Source organism: Hetaerina americana, unplaced genomic scaffold (assembly GCF_022747635.1).
Source record: "Hetaerina americana unplaced genomic scaffold, ioHetAmer1.1.p SCAF_11, whole genome shotgun sequence".
In the NCBI taxonomy this organism is placed as follows: domain Eukaryota; kingdom Metazoa; phylum Arthropoda; class Insecta; order Odonata; family Calopterygidae; genus Hetaerina; species Hetaerina americana.
The window spans coordinates 28,283,892-28,303,988 of NW_027286181.1; the positions used below are offsets into that span (position 1 = coordinate 28,283,892).

A 20,097-nucleotide genomic window follows, 5' to 3' on the forward strand; every position below is an offset into this window, starting at 1 on the left:
ATTGACACTCAAAAGATTTCTAAGAATGTATATAAAACATTCAATTACCGTTACCTTTGGTTATAATCTCATCGTCTCTAGATAATATGATTCCAAAATCTTAAAACAAAATGTGCAACTCCATGATAAAAGTAAAACTCTACAAGTATTAGAAAAAACCAAGTTCTTTATTGATGACAAAGTAAACAAAATTGCTCTTAGAAAAAAAACAAACAATTATTCATTTATATGCAGAGGTGCTTAAAAACTATTTTTCATTTGAAATTTTTTTTACAAATCTATCCCTTCTGTTTAAATTAAATCAAACATCACTTGCAAAAGATGCACTAAAATTATTTTCCTAACGTAGCAAAATTCACCATTACAACTATTGAATTTGTATTATAATGCATTTATTACATTCAAAGAACTCAATGATTAAAGAAAATTTATTAAACAGCTTCTACGTTAAAAATAGAAGGGGTTCATATTGACACTTTCATTTGCCATTGCAATTCAAGAAAAGAATTGCACAGCATGGCTCTTAAAATTGAAATGCTTTCAACACTTCAATACATGGAATACAAGAAAGTTGAACATTTAAAATTATCTTCACTGCGATGGTGGTTTCTCTCCATTCCAGACCTTGTCTTGACAATGCTTGATGGCCTTAAAACATAGGAAAAGATTAATTTAACAGAAATGTTGAATTAAAATTTTTCTCTATGTTTATATCACAATAACTACCTGTATTAATGGTATGATAATCAGCAACTCAAAAGTACAATAAAGATATAGTTCATACTATCAAATATAATGAACTGCACATTTAATTTACATGAGTGACTAATTTACTTCTTCCCAGTAAATAGCTCATGACAGTTATCAGTTAATGATAAAATAGCCATAAAAAAACAGGCCTGCTTTTTTAAACTTCAATTTTATGTTCTCACAGAAAAAACATTTCTTCATGAGAGAACAGCTATCTGTTTTGGCATATATTCCTTAGAAATATTTGCTTCGTTTATTTGAGTAAAATAAATCAATATTCTAGGTATCACTTTGTTACAATTCTTTTATGGCCATAGACTAATAATCCAACATTATGAAAATTGAAAAACAAAGGGAATTACAAGAAAATATTAAATGAGAATTTATAATTTTCATTTCATCAAGCAGAGTTTTTAGGCATTGGATAGATCAATGCTGAAATGATGTAAATATTTCATGAGAAGACCGGTTTATGTTTCCCTCAAACAATAGCTACCAGTATTGGCAAGAGTGCAAATTCAAATAATCTACTAAGACTGCGGTTAGCTCCCCAAAAGGATATTTTGATCGATCCTCTTAAGATAATAATTGTATGATATTTGCCTGCCTGCAAATTTCTTTCAACACAGACATAATGACACTACAGCTGGTGTCATGTTCGGGTATATTCAAAGTTAAAAAACCTTCACAGTAACCTTTTGCTTTCATAACTTTTACATTAATCCAACTTGAAAAAATAAAAATAATTTTCAATCATCTTACAAGAACTGATTAAAGACAATTTTTCAGAAAAATTTTACCCTTTCTAACATACTTCATGGTTAAAGACTGGCATTTGTTTGAGTAGGGTTGTTTTCATAATAATAATTTTCTTAACTAATAACTTTTAAAATACATTTCATAAAAAGGTCACTTTTTTTTAGTTTTTCTGTAGTTTCATACAAAGGTAATAGTCTTATCAGCTAAAAAGATACATAACAGCTTACCTTGCATGCATTTGCATGGAACTCAGATTGGCACCAATAAGAAGGACCCCAAGTGCATTTCTTTCCACCAAGGAGATGAACTGCGGCAGGACCTGAAATCATCAAAAAAAAAGAAGGAAATGTGCATTTTTTAGAGAGTATTTTAAACTTTCCAAACTTTGTTATGATTCTTCCCTGGAGAATTAGAGTTTGTACAAATGATAGCCTTTAATGCTCTGAGAAATTAATAGGATTAAATCAGTTCAGATACTTGGTCTATCATCCCGAAAACCCCCTGTCTGGTCAGGGGCCAAACCACCCGAGTTGATAGAATACTTATGTCGACAGCAGGACTCAGACCACAACATATTTAAGTTGGCATGGCAAATGTGCTACCCATCTGATTAACCCCGGCCAAAATCCTGGACCAAAATCAATTGTAAACTTTCTCTAGAGTACAAGTACTATTGGTTTAGGAACAATACTCTTTCAGTTGCAGGCAATATGTAATAATAAAATGTGATACATACATCATTTACTGAAATGCCATCAGTATCATTATCCTCTACTCCCTTTAAGGAGATGGAAACAATTTTGGCCATGTGAGAGACATTAAATAAACTCATAGCCCTTTATTTTCATACCTATTTTATTGTAACATATTATCTTAGCACAAAAGAAGGTTGCACCATGACACAATTAAATATAATTAAACAATCATCCATTAAATGAACACAGGCCATTCTAAAATTACAAAAAAAATTAAAATTTGTATCTTGACACCAAAGTTAAAGCAATATTTCGAACTACATATCTGTCAAAATTCATGCAATTAGGAAGTTAAGGAAACTTACCATTTCCAGCTTTATGGAAATATTTTGCATCACAGAGTTTGAGAGCGGAGCAAACATCCTTTGGATCCATGAATTCAGCCAGAAGACTGATGACCATGTCTGCATACTGATTCACAAAGGCATTGCACTCTTTGGCCACGGTCTTGGGAAGGTAATTGCAAACTGAATGCACAGCATGCTTGATTTCTTCCTATCGATTGAAAAAAATACAATTAGATTTGAAAAAAGCCATAGCACGCTGTTTTTATACTGGTTTTAAATGTGACCTAAAGAGACAAAGTAGCGCTCAGTCCACAAAACATTTTTTTTTACTTCACTTGGTAGGATTTTGGGAGTGCTCCCCATAAACGTTTACAGCTCAGATGATCACAGGATTTTTTACATGTCAATCTCGATACGATCTATCAAGTCATCAATTTACAAGTGAATCTCATTTAGATTCGGCACATGTTGAAGACAAAAACCCTACCCAGTAGGTTTCTTGCAAGACTTGAATCCATGCCAGCTTTTCCACAGCCAACAAAATTCTCTTCCAAGAGAAATCTCTCTTCACATTGAACTTCAATTTAGTGACAATACCATCAGGTCATAAATTAGTATAAATATTCAAGTGAAGTAAAACTTCCCTTAACACTAGTTTAATCGTTTTTCTTATGCAGACTACTATACTGAATGTGGCCAGTGGTTCAGCTTCAAAATGTTTCCTTAAATTAACATTTTCATGAAAAGAATGTTAGGAAGAAATAATTATAATTAAAGGACATTATGTTTAGTTAGATCTGTTAGCTCCCAAAAAACATTGTTTAAAATTTTTAAATGCTTCATTTAATTTAAAACTGGAGTTGGAGTTCATGCTTTACAGTTTTTAAGTCACATGAGGCAACACTCAACTAGCATAATTAAAAATGAGCCATCACTTTTGCAATTCCAATGGAACTCTTAGCTCAAGGAATATTCCACGTGAAAGCTATTTTTTCTTCCCGAAGATGACACCCCACACAAACTTCTCATACAAACTTGATGGGATTAAAATTTTTTTGATCAAAGATGCAACAGGTCATTTGGCCCCCCAGTTTGATTTCTTATTTTACCTATCAAGGCAGAAATATTAGGACATTTGTAACATCTATATTACAGTTTTACCCACTTCATATTTGGCACATAATGTCCTCAAAAGCCAGGCACTTGCCTCCAGTTGAAACGAGCCACCGTAAGCCCACAAAAATCGAGGAATGCAGGAAATATTTGGTCATAATTCTAGTCACCCTTCTCACATAGGCTAAAATACACGAGGAAACTTGTTACGCTGAACCTATCTTATCTTGAATATATTATAAATATATATTCATTTTATACCTGGGTCTCAGCAACAGTGAAGATTGTCTACCATCACCACCATGTCCTCCTCTACATCGTAACTCAAAGCCTCAACTTACATTGTTATTACAGTCCCTAAGTTATTTGAGGGAACTAATACCTAACATTTTCATATCCAATCTCACCTCACAATATACCCGAGTTTACTGCGAGTAAAATGCAGCTCTTCCAGTTTACAAGCTGGAACACATGACAGAAAACACTATGTGAAACTTAATATTTGATGACATTCACATAAGTCATTAAGGAGCCGGCCACATCCGAGTTACTAGGTGAGTTCTGCATGATCAGCACACAACGATATATCATATGTTGACCAACTATGATAATCATTCCAGAGGAGCAAAGCATGTAAGCCCAGTAATCTTCTCAGAGTAAACTCATTCTCTTTCCCTTTCTTCCTTGACAGAGATGGATGGAGTGAAAAGGATAATATGGTATGAAGAATCCCTCCCCTAGGCATTGACATAGTAGCCCTCATAGCATAGGCCAAAGAAGAACATTTGCACTTTTGCATTTGATTTTGGCAACTGGCATGCATTGATTTTTCATTTTAATTCTTTATTTGGACCCAAAACGACCAGATGGAAGTGCTACAGATGACCCTAAAAATTTAAGTAGGAAAATGTGCTGTCCAAGCAAGATAAGCAGACTATTTTAAACAAAGCTTCAAAAACTAGGTTCACCTGCATCGACAGCATAACAATATGACATTAATAAATCAAGATATGAACTGTTAAAAAGGTGGAAGAAAAAATTCCAACTGATATTTGCACTGGTGCTTCTGCTGGTACTTCTTATATTAGCAGACTATATATTATGAGTTCATCAATATTTATCATTTTAAGAAACAAAAATGTTTTTCCTGAGAATTCCTTTTTGCCCAGTCAATCGATCTGCCATTTGATGAAGGCTAGGGTAGGGTAGAAGCAAAGAAACCTGGGTTATGGTAGAAGCAAAGCCAGATAAAAACCGTGGCAACACTCGACAAAGTTATCTTTCCATTATTCCACACCATCAACTGCCTGCAGCTCAACCTCTGAAGACCCTTTCCCTTCCCTCAACCTCCACACCTCTCATTAATCCCCTCTTGTCTCTCATACCTATATATCCTTGCTTCACACTCCTTATCCCATACTAGCCTCCCCAAATATCTAGCTGACTTTGTCCCATGGGCCTAGCCCCTCAGCTCAAAAAATCACAAAGGAGGGCAGTATTTATTGTTTGATGACTTCCAGATGGTCAAAAACATACAGAATTGTTCCCTTTACATTATTTACACAAGCATTTCATGGGTACCATGCACAATTTCTATTTTTATACTTCTTAAACATTTTGTAAACAGAATGTAACTTGATTCTGTTAGACAATGCATTTTTTTCATTCACGACAAAAATAATGCTATTTTTAAACCCCTAACTTGTGCAGTAGTTCCCAATTGTGGAAGGTTACCCATTTGTTTCCATAAAACTTGTGATTCCTCCAACATGAATTTGTGAAATGTGGCACCCTAACGTAACGTAATCTGCATATTTGGGAAAGTTTTACTGTATTATATATATTTTTAATGTAAATTCGAAGTTTCACTATAATAATTTGGGTTAACAGTCAAAGCAGACTTTGGTTCTAATTGAAGACTTTCAATGAAATCTCCATCAGAGGAAGATTAGTGAAAAAAAAACAGCTACGACTCAAACATTGCATATGTGAAAATAAAAAGCAGCATTTAAATTAATTTCCCAGAAAACACAAGATTCCTTAACTTAGACTTTGACACTAATTATTTGGAATACATCAATTTGAATCATAAAGGCCATGGGAAGATATTAAAACATACCAATTCCAGTTTTGAGTTTTGCATCAGAGGCAGTGAAGGAAATACTACAATCTGAGACTTCAAAGCTGACTAAAAAAATTTAAAATAACAAAACTCACGTCTGTCGCATTATTCTTCAAGGCATTGTCAATTTGAGACATGACGAATTCACAGATCACACAGGTACTGGAATCCTTCGACCCTTTCCAGCCTCCCTTCTTTGGAACATGGGTATTGATGTTTCCTGTAACTTCTTCCATGTGAGTGACCTTGTAGTCTGGAATCTCGTTTGTCACTGCAAAAGATTTCAAAGACTCTAGTTAGCTTAAACCATAATTGGTCAAAAACATCCAAATTCAATAAACATTTACCCATCTTTCATTATTTATACCATTTAACCGAGTACATTCAGCAAAATATTAAGGGAGGAAGGAAGTGTACAGAGATATGACGTTGGGCTGTGTATTGTTATTAGAAACAAAATATTTATTCGGTAGCCGTGTCAATTCAAAACCTACCTTAACCCGTATATTATCTAATAAAAAAAATTCAGTAAAATATTGAGTTCACTCAGCCGTAAAAGCCATTAAACACCAACAACATAATATCCTATATCAGCTTACAATGAAACAAAACTAAAATGCTAAAATATGGCATTTATTTCCTCCTGAAGGCCAAATTTTTGACAACTTTTGCTTAAGTATACTTACTGAATTCATAACTATGTTACACAAAATGGTAAAATCAGACATCTTTACAATGAAACTTCTCTTTGCTGTTTAAGTGCCAACATCATAGAAATCTCGGTGGCTGGCCATATAGCTACTAAACTTATTAACCTTCTGCTTCTGCTAGAAGTTGCTTGATGATATACTGTGCGTTTACACCAACATACAATGAAATCTCAACATAAAAAGTACCCCCAATACCAATAAAATCATTCAACATATCAAGAGCCTGTTATTACCTGTGGAAATCATATCATCTAGCTATTAAACCCAACAAATTTCAGTGAATGACTACTGGGGGTGCAATAGAGAAGATAGATCTTACTACCACATATTGATATTTGAATTTTGGAGCAATTAGGGCTTCTTACATTAATTAAATCAAGCTTTATACATATTCAATTGGTTAATACCTTGATAACTGATTAATATTATTAAAGACTGCCCATGATATTGTAATGTTGTTTATATTTTAACTGTATGGTAACACATATATACTATGTACTACTTCAGTCTGTTACATTCTCATAAACTGTGACAAGTTCTATCATGACACATAGATAAACATTATCAATAAAAAAGTATTATTATTACTCTAAACAAGAATAGAAATAAGATGGTAGTTCGCAGTCAAGAGTGTAGAAAACCTCTAAATAGACCTGAAACAAATGCAGTAGCAATACTATAAAGTGGAAAAAGAAGTTTAGTATTTAGGCAGCAGAATTACTAGCGATGGAAGATGCAGGATGGTTATAGTAAGGAAAATACAAATGGTAAAGAAGGTTTTCTATTGGAAGAAAAGAAACTAATGATGACAAACATCATTAGCAGGCCCTTAGGGAGGCCCTTCATATACACATTACACAGTCTTGTTTCCTATGAAGGTGAGACGTGGATGTTCGGGGTAGTAGAGAAAAGAAAATTGAAGGCAATTGAAACGTTCTGCTACTGTAGAATGATGAACGTGAAATGGGTAGGCAATATAACAAATGAATATGAACTTCAAAGAATGGTTTAAGAGAGATGACAATTAAGGGCCCTTAAAAGAAGAGGGATATTGACGGCATATCCCGAGTAAAAATAAGTTTAAAATCATTCAAGAAAATATGGAGAGGCAGCATTACAGAGGAAGGCCAAGGATGAAATACAATGAGCAGACAATGGAAAATGTGATGATTTTACTCTGGATTCAATTGGGCATACATTATTATTTCAATAATCTAAAAACAGTTACGTCATTATTAACAATTGCATTAAAAATAATGAATTCACATCAAATACCTTTGCAATATTAGCCAAAAAATTCTTTCAGTCAATTACATGACATGTGGAAATAATTAAAATTAAAAATACTAAATAAGAAGCACAAGTAAAGGTTAACTCACGAATCTCAAAATCAGCTTTTGGATTTGTTGGTAGAGTCCTCTTGCCTCCAGTGCAGAGCCTTAGATAAACGCAAACTTCCTGAGGTGTGAAGTCTGCTATCAGCATGTCAACCAACTCTTCTGTGTATGAATCCACCAGTGCGTCACATTGGGAAATGAGCCTGCTCGGCATGCTTTTGCATACATTTTCAAGAGCATTTTTGATGCTTTCCTGCAAAAAAAAATTTACTTAAATCAGTTAAAAAACATTTAAATATTTGTTAACTGTACATACAATTTCACCTAAAAAATTGCCCTGTAGTTTAATAACAAACAAGCATACCAAAAAAGGTTGAAATTTAAACAGATTTTATTTTGAAATTGTCAAGTGATGTTTCTAGCACACTAATAGTAAACTTGCTAATCCAGACTCCAGAATAAACTGGACCAGAGTCTAGCTGTGAACTGCAGGTGGTTTACTAAGGGATAACTAAAAGGTAGAATTGATGTACACTGCTGAAAAATAAGTTTGGCTCACAAGTTTCTACAATTAAAGTTCTACATGGCGATAATAATGCCAATCCATAAAAATGCATGATGAATATACATAGAGATATGATTTTCTGCTGAATAAATGTATAGTAACATTCTTACAACAAAACTGTAGCACATATACATTATTACAAATATAACAGAAAATGGAAGATGATGTTTGATATTTACATTGGTAAACCTCCATCAGCTACACTCATTCCTACAATGAACAAAGACTGGTAACCTCAATTTGGTTCACAATGTAGCCACTCTTCCAAATTCATGGATGTCAATGAGAGGAAAACGAATGCTCATATATAAGAATTATCATAGAGAAGAGGTTCCAGATACATAACAGTTAGGAGGTAATAGATGAAGTTCACCACAACTGATGGTTACAAAATACAACTCCAGGTATCTTGCTCTTAACTGACTATCATATATACGATGCTTGCATCCAATATCATGGTTTGAATTAAGTTTTAATGCATTTATTCTCATAATAAGCAGCTTCAATAACAATGGTGTTGTGCAAGTCACATTGATTTTTTAATTTTGATAATTTAATCTTTTGCAAATGGAAAAAAAGTCTACATCTTATGTTCCAGCTAATATATAGTATGTATTAGGATGATTCTTTTAGATCAGCTATACATAATGGATAAAAAATTTAAAAAAAAGTGGAAATGCACAACAAAAAATTAAGGGTAAAAAATCTTTTGACACTATCAATTAAAATTTAATCATGTAGCCATGGCAAACCCTTGCTAATTCAGACTATTGCATAATCCAGTCCAGAGTTTGCCCAGGTACAGCAAATAGCTTATAATATTATCACAAGAGACAGCAGTGCTGTAGTCTGCCAAAATATATAAAACATTTAACTTGAAAGTTGCTATGAATATGGCTGAAAATAATTTATTTCAATCATTATTCCAGCCATAAATTTGAAATTATGAATACACTAGTGCTACATAAATTATAATTCACCTGAATCATACATGTTTTGCAGATGCGACACATTTAAAATTGATAGCTAATTCTTTTCACGTGATTGCATGATTTGCTATGTCCCTAGAAGCCAAATGATTACAGCAATCTTTTGGTCGAAATAATAAAGTAACTGTTAATGTAAGAATGACAGCTACAGAAAATTAAGACTGGAGAGAGGTAATGTTCCATGTGCTGTGTGTACCCAAACCTTGATAATCCAGATTTTGCCTCATCCTGCAACCCCATGAAGCCCACATTGAGAAGAAATTATTTTACATAACTTTTTCTCATTTTAATGTTTAATAAAAGGGTACATGCCAAGTATGTTTGCCAGCACCTTATAAATTTATCCTAAAACTACAATTTACCTTCCTTTGAATATTTTGTTTGCTCCGTTTTAACTCACATTCACTTCATTAACACTAGTCCTCCTCAACAGCTGATTTCATAGGGATTAAGTGTATCAATTACCTCAGTCTTGTTGTCCTTGAGTACTTTATCCAGTTCTTCAACAGCCATCAAGCAGAGTGGGCATGATGGCTTGTTTCCAAGCAAAGTACCAGTCAGCAGCTGCTCTTTCGGGCACACACCCAAATTTGGGCATACCTGAAATGTATTAATTTTTTGCCTAATGTTATCCAATGAAATTAGCATTAAGTAATCCATTGAAATTCATTCATTTTAACTATGGCTATGTTTTAAATATTTGGGAATACTAACTGTACCTTGTGCATATGTCTATCATGCAGTGACGCTAAGAAAAACAAGAGTAACTTTACAATTATTAATACTTATCACTGTCACAATACCAGAAGATGTCACGATATTCAATATAGTAGAGCCTCGCTTAACAAGCACCTCCCACAGTCAGTAATTCACATAAACAGCAAAAATATTGGTACAGAAACAGACTCACTTGCTCCTTGCCACTCGTAGTGCAAAAAGTTACATTACGAGCCACGAGGAGAGGAGAATTCCCAGATGTATTGCGCGCCTGCAAATACATTTTGTATTTTGCACTCCTTCCGAAAAACACCTTGGAGGACAGAAATTCAAGTGAGACAAGGAAACGCAAGAAGCAGTCGTCAGTTGGCTTCGTGATGCGGCGGGAGAAAGGTACAATGCCAGTATTAAAAAGCTTCTTACAAGGATGCAAAAAGTGATTGATCGTCAAGGCGAATATGTAGAAAAATAGCTAAATACTCAAACTTTTCTATGATGTACGCAAATTTAAGAATAAATTTGATTTCTCATGTCAAAAAAAATAGGAGACCTTACTTTTCGAATCGTTCTTGTACAAGCTGTGGTCAATGAGAGGAAATATAAAAAAATTAAATTATTATAAAATTCACTGGCAAATGTTTTGCTTTTTAACCAACCATCAGTACTTTGTTCAAATGAAAATTTCCAGTAACTTAGTGATACATTATTGGCTTAGCTAAGGATTTACAGGGTCGCACCCAAAAGTGGTAGGACTGATTTTCTCTGGCGCGAACGGAGCAGTGGAGGTGGGTCTGCCTGGCAGGGTAAGGTGGAGGGGGATCTCAGCAACAGACCGACCGACACCAACCTCAGTCACCTGCGGGCTGTCGTTGGGTGAGGACACCGTTTTTAGTGAAGCAAGTTTTTTGTCCGCGTCGAAAAACAATATGAATCTGAATTTAGAGCAACATTATTCCGTGAAGTTTTGTGTGAAACTCGGGAAGACGGCAACTGAGACCCTCGATATGATCAAGCAGGCTTTTGGGGACACTGCCTTAAGCCGTTCCACAGTATTTGAGTGGCACAAGTTGTTTAAAGAGGGTACGGAGCTCGTTGAAGACGACCATCGCTCCGGACGGCCGTCGACGGCAAGAACCGACACAAATGTGGACAGTGTGAGGACGCTGCTGAACACAGACCGACGCTTAACCAGTGAAGAAATTGCAGATCAGTTGGGTCTGTTTGCATCCAGCGTCCAACGCATTATTTCACAGCATTTGGCCATGCGCAAGGTGTGCGCCAAGATGGTGCCGAAAATTCTGAGTGTCGACCGACAGCTCCTGGCTAAATAAGGCGTTGCCACGTTGCCGCACCCGCCCTATTCTCCCGATCTGGCACCACCGGACTACTTCTTCTTCCCCCTGATGAAAAGACAGCTCAAGGGACGACGTTTTGACTCGATAAAGGCCATTCAAGAGGCTTCGACGAGGGTCATCAACGGCATCCCCAGAGAAAATTTCCAGCGGGCGTACGGGGAATGGGAGCAACGTTATACTAAGTGTGTAGCAGCTCAAGGAGCATACTTTGAAGATTATTAAGTCGATGTAAGTATATCGTCAATAAAATTCTTGTAAAAAAATCAGTCCTACCACTTTTGGGTGCGACCCTGTATTTTCCTCAAGTGAATACATTAAGTACCAATCAAGCTCATCCAAATAAAAGTAATCATGGATTTTATTTTTTTTATAGCTTTTACAATTATTTTCAAACATTAACAATTAATTCCATTACCATATTTAGTTAAGTTAATCGAATAAAATAATTCATAATTCTAAACAACTAGCCCTAATAATTTATTGAATTATATTAAAAAGGCTGTATTAATTTGAAAAGTTAGATTCAAAACTTAGCTTCTCCAAATCTGGTATCAAGTCATAAAGCACTCCACTCCAATAATAGAGGGATATTTCATTATTATTCACAGGATGTGAAACTCATACACAGCAGTAAAATAAGATGGAATAATTCAACTATTTGCTTAGTAGAACTTTTCTGTGCATGCAGATGATATTACAGAAAATCAAATGAAATCAAACCTGAGATGGATCAATTTCTTGTGCCAGCAATGCAACAACGGCATCCCCATAGGTGTTCACAAAGTCGATGCATGTCCCCTCAACACTACTTGGAAGGTATTCACAGGCATGGTCAACGATATTTTTAATCTTCTCCTGAAATCATAGAAGTTATGTAGATTTTTAAACCTTAAAAGCATATTTTATGACTAAGAAGAAAAAAGCATATTTTATGACTAAGATTTAATTGACATTTAAGTCAACAAAATTCAATTGCCATTGAGTTTAACCAGATTATGAATATTACACCAATTAAATATCACAGAACTTTGTATTCAATTCTTCCAGGCTCAACTTTGTGGAAGTTCATGTTCATTGAATGAAGAAAATGTATATTTCCACTGTTCTCAATTTACGTTAAACTAGTTTCAATGCTTAGGGGTCGATGATGATGGCGCCTAAGTGTTGAAACTAGTCGCACATAAATAGAGAACAGAGGATGTACACATTGTGTTCTTCATTTAATGATCACAGAACTTTCTTGCATCTAAAAATTAAGCCCTGAAAAATGCTGGTATTTAAAATAAAGATAAGGTGACTTTCAGAAATGTTTACAGTGAAGCCTTTTCTCTTTTGTTCCTCCATAAATATCGTTCATTCATTCAGGTCCCAAAATAAACACACTACAAATAAGATTAAAGCATAACTCTATTATTGCAACGTTGCATTGGTTTCCCACAGTCACTTCAGAGTTTCCAGATCAGTCTCATAGATTATTTATATAATCTATAATACAATAATACATAATAATAAAAATTTCCAGGTTTATTATGTTAGCAGGGAAAGAGCTCATGCTCACATCTAAACCATCTTTAGAGTACAAATCCCTGGGCCAGCTCTGTCGGAAAAATGATACCCCTACGAGTTTCATTGTAGTTTTTGGAGTTTCATCATCTTTTGCTCATAAATCAGTAGTTGTTTCACTTTCACATTGAAAGTATGATAGCATTTTCTTCATCCATTTTTATTTTTGTTTATTTTATTCCGACAATTTTAAATTTTCTTGCACACTCCCTCCAAATCTGGCCAAGTTGGTGAAGACACTTCACAAGAGATTAAATAATATTGAGAAGTACCCATGTGAGAAAACAGTTGATGAGGTAAAATGCTTTGGAATAGCATCATCTGGACCCAATTCTATAATAGCCAAGAAATATGGAAAAAAAATTTTTTATGGAAATAATAGCAAGGTCTGGAAAATGATCAAATAAGAGCAAGATGGCAAGAGTCAACACACAATTGGCTACAAGCCAACTTCTTCACACGGTATTAGCAGTCATGAGCTACAGATCACAAATCAATGTCAACATAATTAGAGAAACTACTAATTCAATTATTTCAGGATAGAATATTTGTTAACTAGAAATTGTTGGAATTAAATCATCATGACCATAAAAAAAATTCAATTGAATGTTTCTTTAGAAATAAATAAAATAAGCTATTAAAACTGAAACAGATTTCTTTTATATGTGAGGTAGTATATCAGTTAAGACAATAAAATGCATGTCATGTTTTATTTACATCACATATATATTGCATTGTTGCAAATTTTTTCATGGCCACCTGCATTTATCATCCCCCACCCCTCGGTCCCTTCAAAAACAAGAGATTGAAGTTCCAATGTATCTATACTTGAAGAAAGTATGATTTGAAAAGCATTAGGTGTCTGCCAAAGCAGTAATTCATTCTCTGCCACAAAATTGCTTTCAAAGAATTTCATTGCAAGGATTTAAGGAAATTATCTCAACATAATAATAGACTTGAAAAATTAACACAGACAGAATTAAATCATACCTCATTAGCAGGAGATGTGATAGCTTGTTGCAAGTAATGAAGCAGATATTCACAGAATTCACAGGCTGGCTTTTGGCCAACAGTTAGGATGGTCTGAGGCATGGTACGCTCAATGGGCAGCTGTGCATTTTCTGGAACTGGCAGAACTCCTGGAAAGGGAAAACACAAATTAACTCTCAATGATTACAATTTTGTAGACCTGGTGACTGAACTCAATAGAAACACATAATACTTTAGATATAGATGCAATGACTGACACAGTGTTATTGAGAGAACTGGACCTTTCAAGGATAATTTGACCATTAATATTTGAAAATGACAGTGCTGAAATGGTTAAAGATTTGTAAATAAAAGTGAGAACAGTAACATTTTTGGAAGTTTTAAAAATATGTGTGCACAAGCTCCACAAAATTATACCTGGCACTGTTAATTCTATAACATTACTCTTAAATTTTAAATAAAATTTTTAAAAATATATATTACCCTCAAAATTTCTCAGACTACTCATGTATTTCCAAGCTTGCAAGCTTGTACGTATGCCAACCCAAAATTTTCAGCAAATATGACCAAAAGCAGAGTGAACACAGTGAGTACTCCTCTTGCACCCACTTCAAATGGGTACAAGAAGAGTGTAAAGCTTCGTAATTATTGATTTCGAAGCATATCAATCAAAATTCTATCCATTCAAATTAAACCGAAAAAGATTTATTGCCTGAAACTGCAAGAACTAATTTTACACATGAGAATATTTCTTGAGTACTGAATACATACTCCTCAAATATAAGAAACTGATTTCTTTTCAATTACTATCAAGCATGGGGGAGAGAGACAGATAGTTATGAAAACTTTCCGAGAGATAACTAATTATAAATATGTCCCTAGGAGATAATAGTCCAAAAGATTGCACATCTATTGATTGTTTAAAGCCTGCCCATGGATAACATTTACTACATAGGTACATCAAAACATCCCCTTAATGGTAATAGTTAGCAGTTTAGACAATAATAATTAAAATGCATAATCTTCTGATAGCCGTTGCTTCCGAGGTAAATTAAGTGAAGCGGGATAACTTGTATTATTTTGGAGACAGACATGATAACTGTCCCATGTACTCGTTTGCTCAAACAGCACATACACAAAGTTTCAAGCAACTTTAAAGCTAGTTTGGTATTTTCCCTTTCCTCTAAACATTAACTCATATTATACCAGACATTTATGAAGTAAGAAACATAAAATAAGTAACTAGCTCATAACTTAAACTTTTAATTAATTACTGTGCAACAAAAACTAATTCTTTTTGAGAATCTTATGTTAGAAAGCTATGAATACAAGTATTCTCCAGGGTTCCTTCAGGAAGTTCAGTAACAAAAATGCTTAAATAACTTGATGGGATCATTTGATCAAAAAATAAAAATAAGTCAACAAATTTCATTCATTGCTGCGATGAAGATTCAGTCTCTGACACATCAACAGCATGGCTGCCATATGATCCTAAAGAAATTAGCCTTTTTAAATTCACTTGAAGATAGCCAATTTTCTCATAAGAGAAGCTTTCTCCTTGCCCATTATTTGCATTGGATGAATATATTCCTGTCATACAGTATATTCTACTAATCCAATTCAATGTACTATGATTAGAAAACTACCCTTTTTTTATCACCACTGTCCCCTCATTGGCTTCTTTAAACATCAACACTGTAATCAACTTTTTAATAGTGAAGTTCTCTATTTAAATTTATGCTCAAATCTATGCCCTTACTCCATGCCTTTAAGAAGGTACTTAATTCTGTAATTTCACTCAAACAATTATCATTTACTACACCATTAAACAAAAATCTTAACAGCAGAATAAAATATACATATTTAATAGAGTGAAAAATTAAATCATTAAGGTACCAGATTTTTAAATGCTGCTATTCTTCAAATTTTACAACCAAGGGGAAATAGTGAGTGATTTCCATCACCGAAAGGATGCCTTTATTTGATATTAAATTTATGATTTTGGCTTCAAAAAACATGATCCAGAAGTGGCTGTCCGTCAGAGTTTTTTTTGCTAATTTATAATACCTGTTATTTACTTTGCAAAGAGTTAATTTTTCCTCAATTTTATGTAGTCGGTTAATCAATCATTAGCTAAAAATAATAATGTGCTTTTATGGCAAACACTACCCAATTCTATTCCATGATTATTCTTCAAAGGAGATTGATTTAATTTAGGATTTTATCAGTAGGAAATATATTTTACCCCACATAGATACAAACCAAAAAGTTAATACACCAAACATAAAGATGTAATTGACAAATCCACAGACGAAACCAACACTGATGATATTACAACAGCAATTGGCCTTTGAAGGCCAATTCAAGAACCAAATCAGTCCAGAAAAAGATCTTACTAGGGCTGTTTCGCTCAATATGCACCCTGGAGAGAGGCGGTGCCTCGAAACCATCCTCTTTCCATCCTCCAGTGAAAGTATTCTTCTTTAATGGGATATGACCTAATTCCTCATCAGTTGGCAGAATTTGATCCACCGGGAGTAGGGGTGCAATGGATACCTGGAACAAATGGATTTTGCATTAATTAAATGAAATTTTAATAATAAGTGCTGGACATTATTCTCTCCGTCCATACTGTTAGTAGAATAAATCCTATTTAAAAATATACAAGTGAATCAGTTCTTGCATCCTGCAATCACCAAGTAACAACTGTAAAAAATAACATTAGATTATATACTGCATAATCACAATGTGCATTAATCTTAATAGTCAATTCTATCTCATTATTTAAATGGGAGTTAGATTAGTTTGTGTGGCAAAATAAGTATACTATTACAAATTTAATTGCTAATATAATTCACTTTGTCTTGAATGAATAAGTTTTATTCTCTTCTCCATTTCAAATGATTATCATTTTATTGGAATCAAAGCAATAATCAAACTATTACAATTTCTTTAAAGTTTACAATTATTATTTGACAAGATGAGAGTTTAAAAAGAATTAAAGACATGTTAGAAGGAGACATTAGAAAAACAATGTCAGAAGGAGACATTAGAAATTAGAATCGGATATGAAATCAAGGAATTAGATAACTGTCATAGATATTTCTCATTAATTTGTATAATTCCCAAAGAAATGTGATTGATGTCAATTTTTTTGTTGCATACAATTTTTTAAAATAATGATATTTTGATTTTTTCCAAAAATTTTAGCATCTAAACTTGTCAACTTTTTGCCCACATCTCTTCTATTACGAGAAGTCTTCACTACACAATAGAAATACTTTTTTCAAATTTGAAAGTGTTACAAGGTGTTTCCTTCATATGAAATCAAAGCAAGAGCATTCAAATTTTTTTCCATGGATTCCACAACTTATAAATGAAATTCCCACATTTCTCAGATTCATCATCTTAACTCAAGCAAGTTGGCCTCGACTGGGACTTAACCCAAGTCAAGGATCTGGAGAAATTTCATAACATGCATTTTAGTCAGCTCACTTCTGCACAAAGTGAGTTACAGCCAAACGGCCAATTCTCACTGAAAAAGCCATGAATTACAGAAATCTATGGTAGATGCAATAATTGCACTGTTGCAACATTGTTTTCTGTACTTCATTGAAAGTACTTAACCTACTGAAGGCATGTTTTTAACAGCCCATAATAACATACTCCAATGCACTACAAGAACTTCCTATTGTTTTACCAACATTAATTTGCCCAATAAAGCCTACTTACTCTCTTGCTTCCTCAACCCCACTTACCCAATGTTCTCCCCTATATAACAAACTTAAACATCCAACTGCCCTTCAATATTTTCTCCAAGGCTCCAATTTTCCTTAAATTATAATTGATTCTGATGACTGGGACTAATGACAAATAATCATTCACACTTTTAAAAAATATGCACACTTTTAACCTTTGGCAATAACAAGTAGTAGTATTTAGGGGAGGCGACCGACAGCTGAGGTCATTTGCGCCATAGGGGATGGACAGGAAAGGATGAAGGGTGGAGAGAAGCCCGGCGTCGGCATTAGCTCTTTACGAAAGGCGCCAAGGGGTCCGCAGTTTAACGTCCCATCCAACGGACGGCGTACTCACTCAAAGTGCCCTCCACAAACCACTTCAAATAGGGATCTAGATACCTCTGAAAAATATTCAACAGCCGGGATTTGAACCCGTGCCCTCAGGGTGGGAAGCCAGTACGTTAGCCCCCGCACCATCTCCATTGGCAATAACAAAAATAATGAACAAACATGATGGCTAACATCAGTTAATAAACATATTTCTGTCAAAGTGATCCTCTTCACCTACTGAAGTTGAAGAGGATCACTTTGAGAGCACTTCCACAGCAAGGCTGAAGTGAATCAGAATGACTAATCACAGTAATAATAACTTTAAATTATTACGGTGGTCAAGCAAATGGCATAGAACATGATAAACAAGAATAAAGAGAGAATAAACAAGAAACATTACTTAGCAAGACGCAATGTTACAGAAGGGACATTAATCTAATAAGAATGTGGTACCAAAGAATTCACCAGCACAGTTTTAACACTTGAGGAAAAACAGCTTCTTAAGCTAAGTTTTAAAATCAGTCAGAAAGGCATTATTTTTTCTAATCTCAGGTAATATGATGTAACAAATAAGTGAAGCCGCGAGACGAGGCCCTTTCTTTGATTAAGTAAGTGCTTGCTTTTGCAGGTACACATTCACCATTCCACATGTCAAGTAACTATACACAGTAGAATCAGGCTAAAACAAATAATTCTTTTATACAAGTAAGAAAACTGGAGGATGCTTATGGGAGTTAATAATTTCAGTTCCTCAAATAGTAGCCTTCCTGGGGTCCCAATGGGAGCATTCACCATTGCTTTTACAAACCATTTTTGCATGGAGAATGCCATATTGCTGCTCTAGAGCTCTACCAGAAGACAACTCCATACATCAAGTAGGTACGAATGTTGACAGAGAATACCAGTTTCAGACTGTGATAGAGTGGAGAATACTAGGTGAGGATGGGATAAGAATAGGATAGACAGGTCGGATGAAATGAAGAGAGTAAGGAAGTATGCTGAAATGAAGATTATTTTAATGTAGTGTCAATGTCAGGTTTCATTAGGAGAGACAAATGAATCATTGTATAGTCTGTGTCCTTCTAAATCCTACATTAAACAATGAAATACCAATAATAATAATAACATCAAGAGGCTCTAAGCCTCTGTAAGGTAGTTCATGGAAGAAGGGATTCTAGGACTGCCAGAGGCCCCTGGTTAGGGTTGGGAGTATTGTGGGGGAAGGGAGGGGGGGTTTAATCAGCTACCAGAAATGAGCAAAAAGGAATAGGACCTGAATCACTACTTAAAATGTCTTTCCTGTTTCAAAATGTAAAGGTTTTTGTAAGCATCAACCAAATAGTAAAGAATGTGTTTTAGGAGTTTACATTCAAGGTTCTGTTTTTGGCATTATTTTTAGGGTCAATAGGATAGAATTCTTTCCTATCTTTCAACATATATGGCATCTGTGACACTACATCATTGCTCCCACCAGCACAATTCTATGGACCATTATAACAGAAAATTCCATCCCCCATATCAAAATAGGAATCCATGCGGAAAGTCAGGGGAAAACGGCATGGTATTACTCTAATGCCAGAATTATAATGTGAATTCAAAGAATTCTGCATGTCACTTTGATAAATCTATGAGGCGATTTCACCAAATTCTCTTCTTACCTTTGGTCGTTTACCATCAGTGCAAATTTGAATGGCTTTACATGCTCCATTTGGATTTAGCTCATCGGTGAGGAATTTATAAAGACCATCAAAGTAGTTGTCTACAAGTCCAAGACACTGAAAAGAAATGAAGCTTGTTATAAATAAAAAATATGAGGAACTGATTCAAGTTATTTCAGTATATGAATCACATTTGAAGGTATACTAGAAAAGCATTGATATTGACAGAATTAATTCAGAAAGAATTACACCAGTCATTGAATTGCTAACAGAGTAATCATACAAAATAAATTTTAATACAGCGGAACCCATTAAGTACATTCCTGCTAAGCATCAGAACTTTCCTTTTTTGTGGAC

The 20,097-nt window shown here is 34.4% G+C and overlaps 1 protein-coding gene across 1 annotated transcript in view; it reads right to left on the reverse strand.

Moving 5' to 3' along the window:
- Nucleotides 1-146: 146 nt before the first annotated feature.
- Sap-r (prosaposin) overlaps nucleotides 147-20,097 on the reverse strand; it is a 29,005-nt gene continuing 9,054 nt past the window's right edge. Inside the window, exons 8-17 of the mRNA XM_071599527.1 lie at nucleotides 19,741-19,857; nucleotides 16,409-16,568; nucleotides 14,013-14,161; nucleotides 12,180-12,314; nucleotides 9,853-9,987; nucleotides 7,876-8,086; nucleotides 5,882-6,057; nucleotides 2,570-2,759; nucleotides 1,737-1,828; nucleotides 147-648 (exon numbers count right to left, since the gene is read on the reverse strand). Coding sequence (XP_071455628.1) covers nucleotides 592-648; nucleotides 1,737-1,828; nucleotides 2,570-2,759; nucleotides 5,882-6,057; nucleotides 7,876-8,086; nucleotides 9,853-9,987; nucleotides 12,180-12,314; nucleotides 14,013-14,161; nucleotides 16,409-16,568; nucleotides 19,741-19,857 — 1,422 coding nt within the window. The 3' untranslated portion in view covers nucleotides 147-591. The remainder of the gene's footprint in view (nucleotides 649-1,736; nucleotides 1,829-2,569; nucleotides 2,760-5,881; nucleotides 6,058-7,875; nucleotides 8,087-9,852; nucleotides 9,988-12,179; nucleotides 12,315-14,012; nucleotides 14,162-16,408; nucleotides 16,569-19,740; nucleotides 19,858-20,097) is intronic.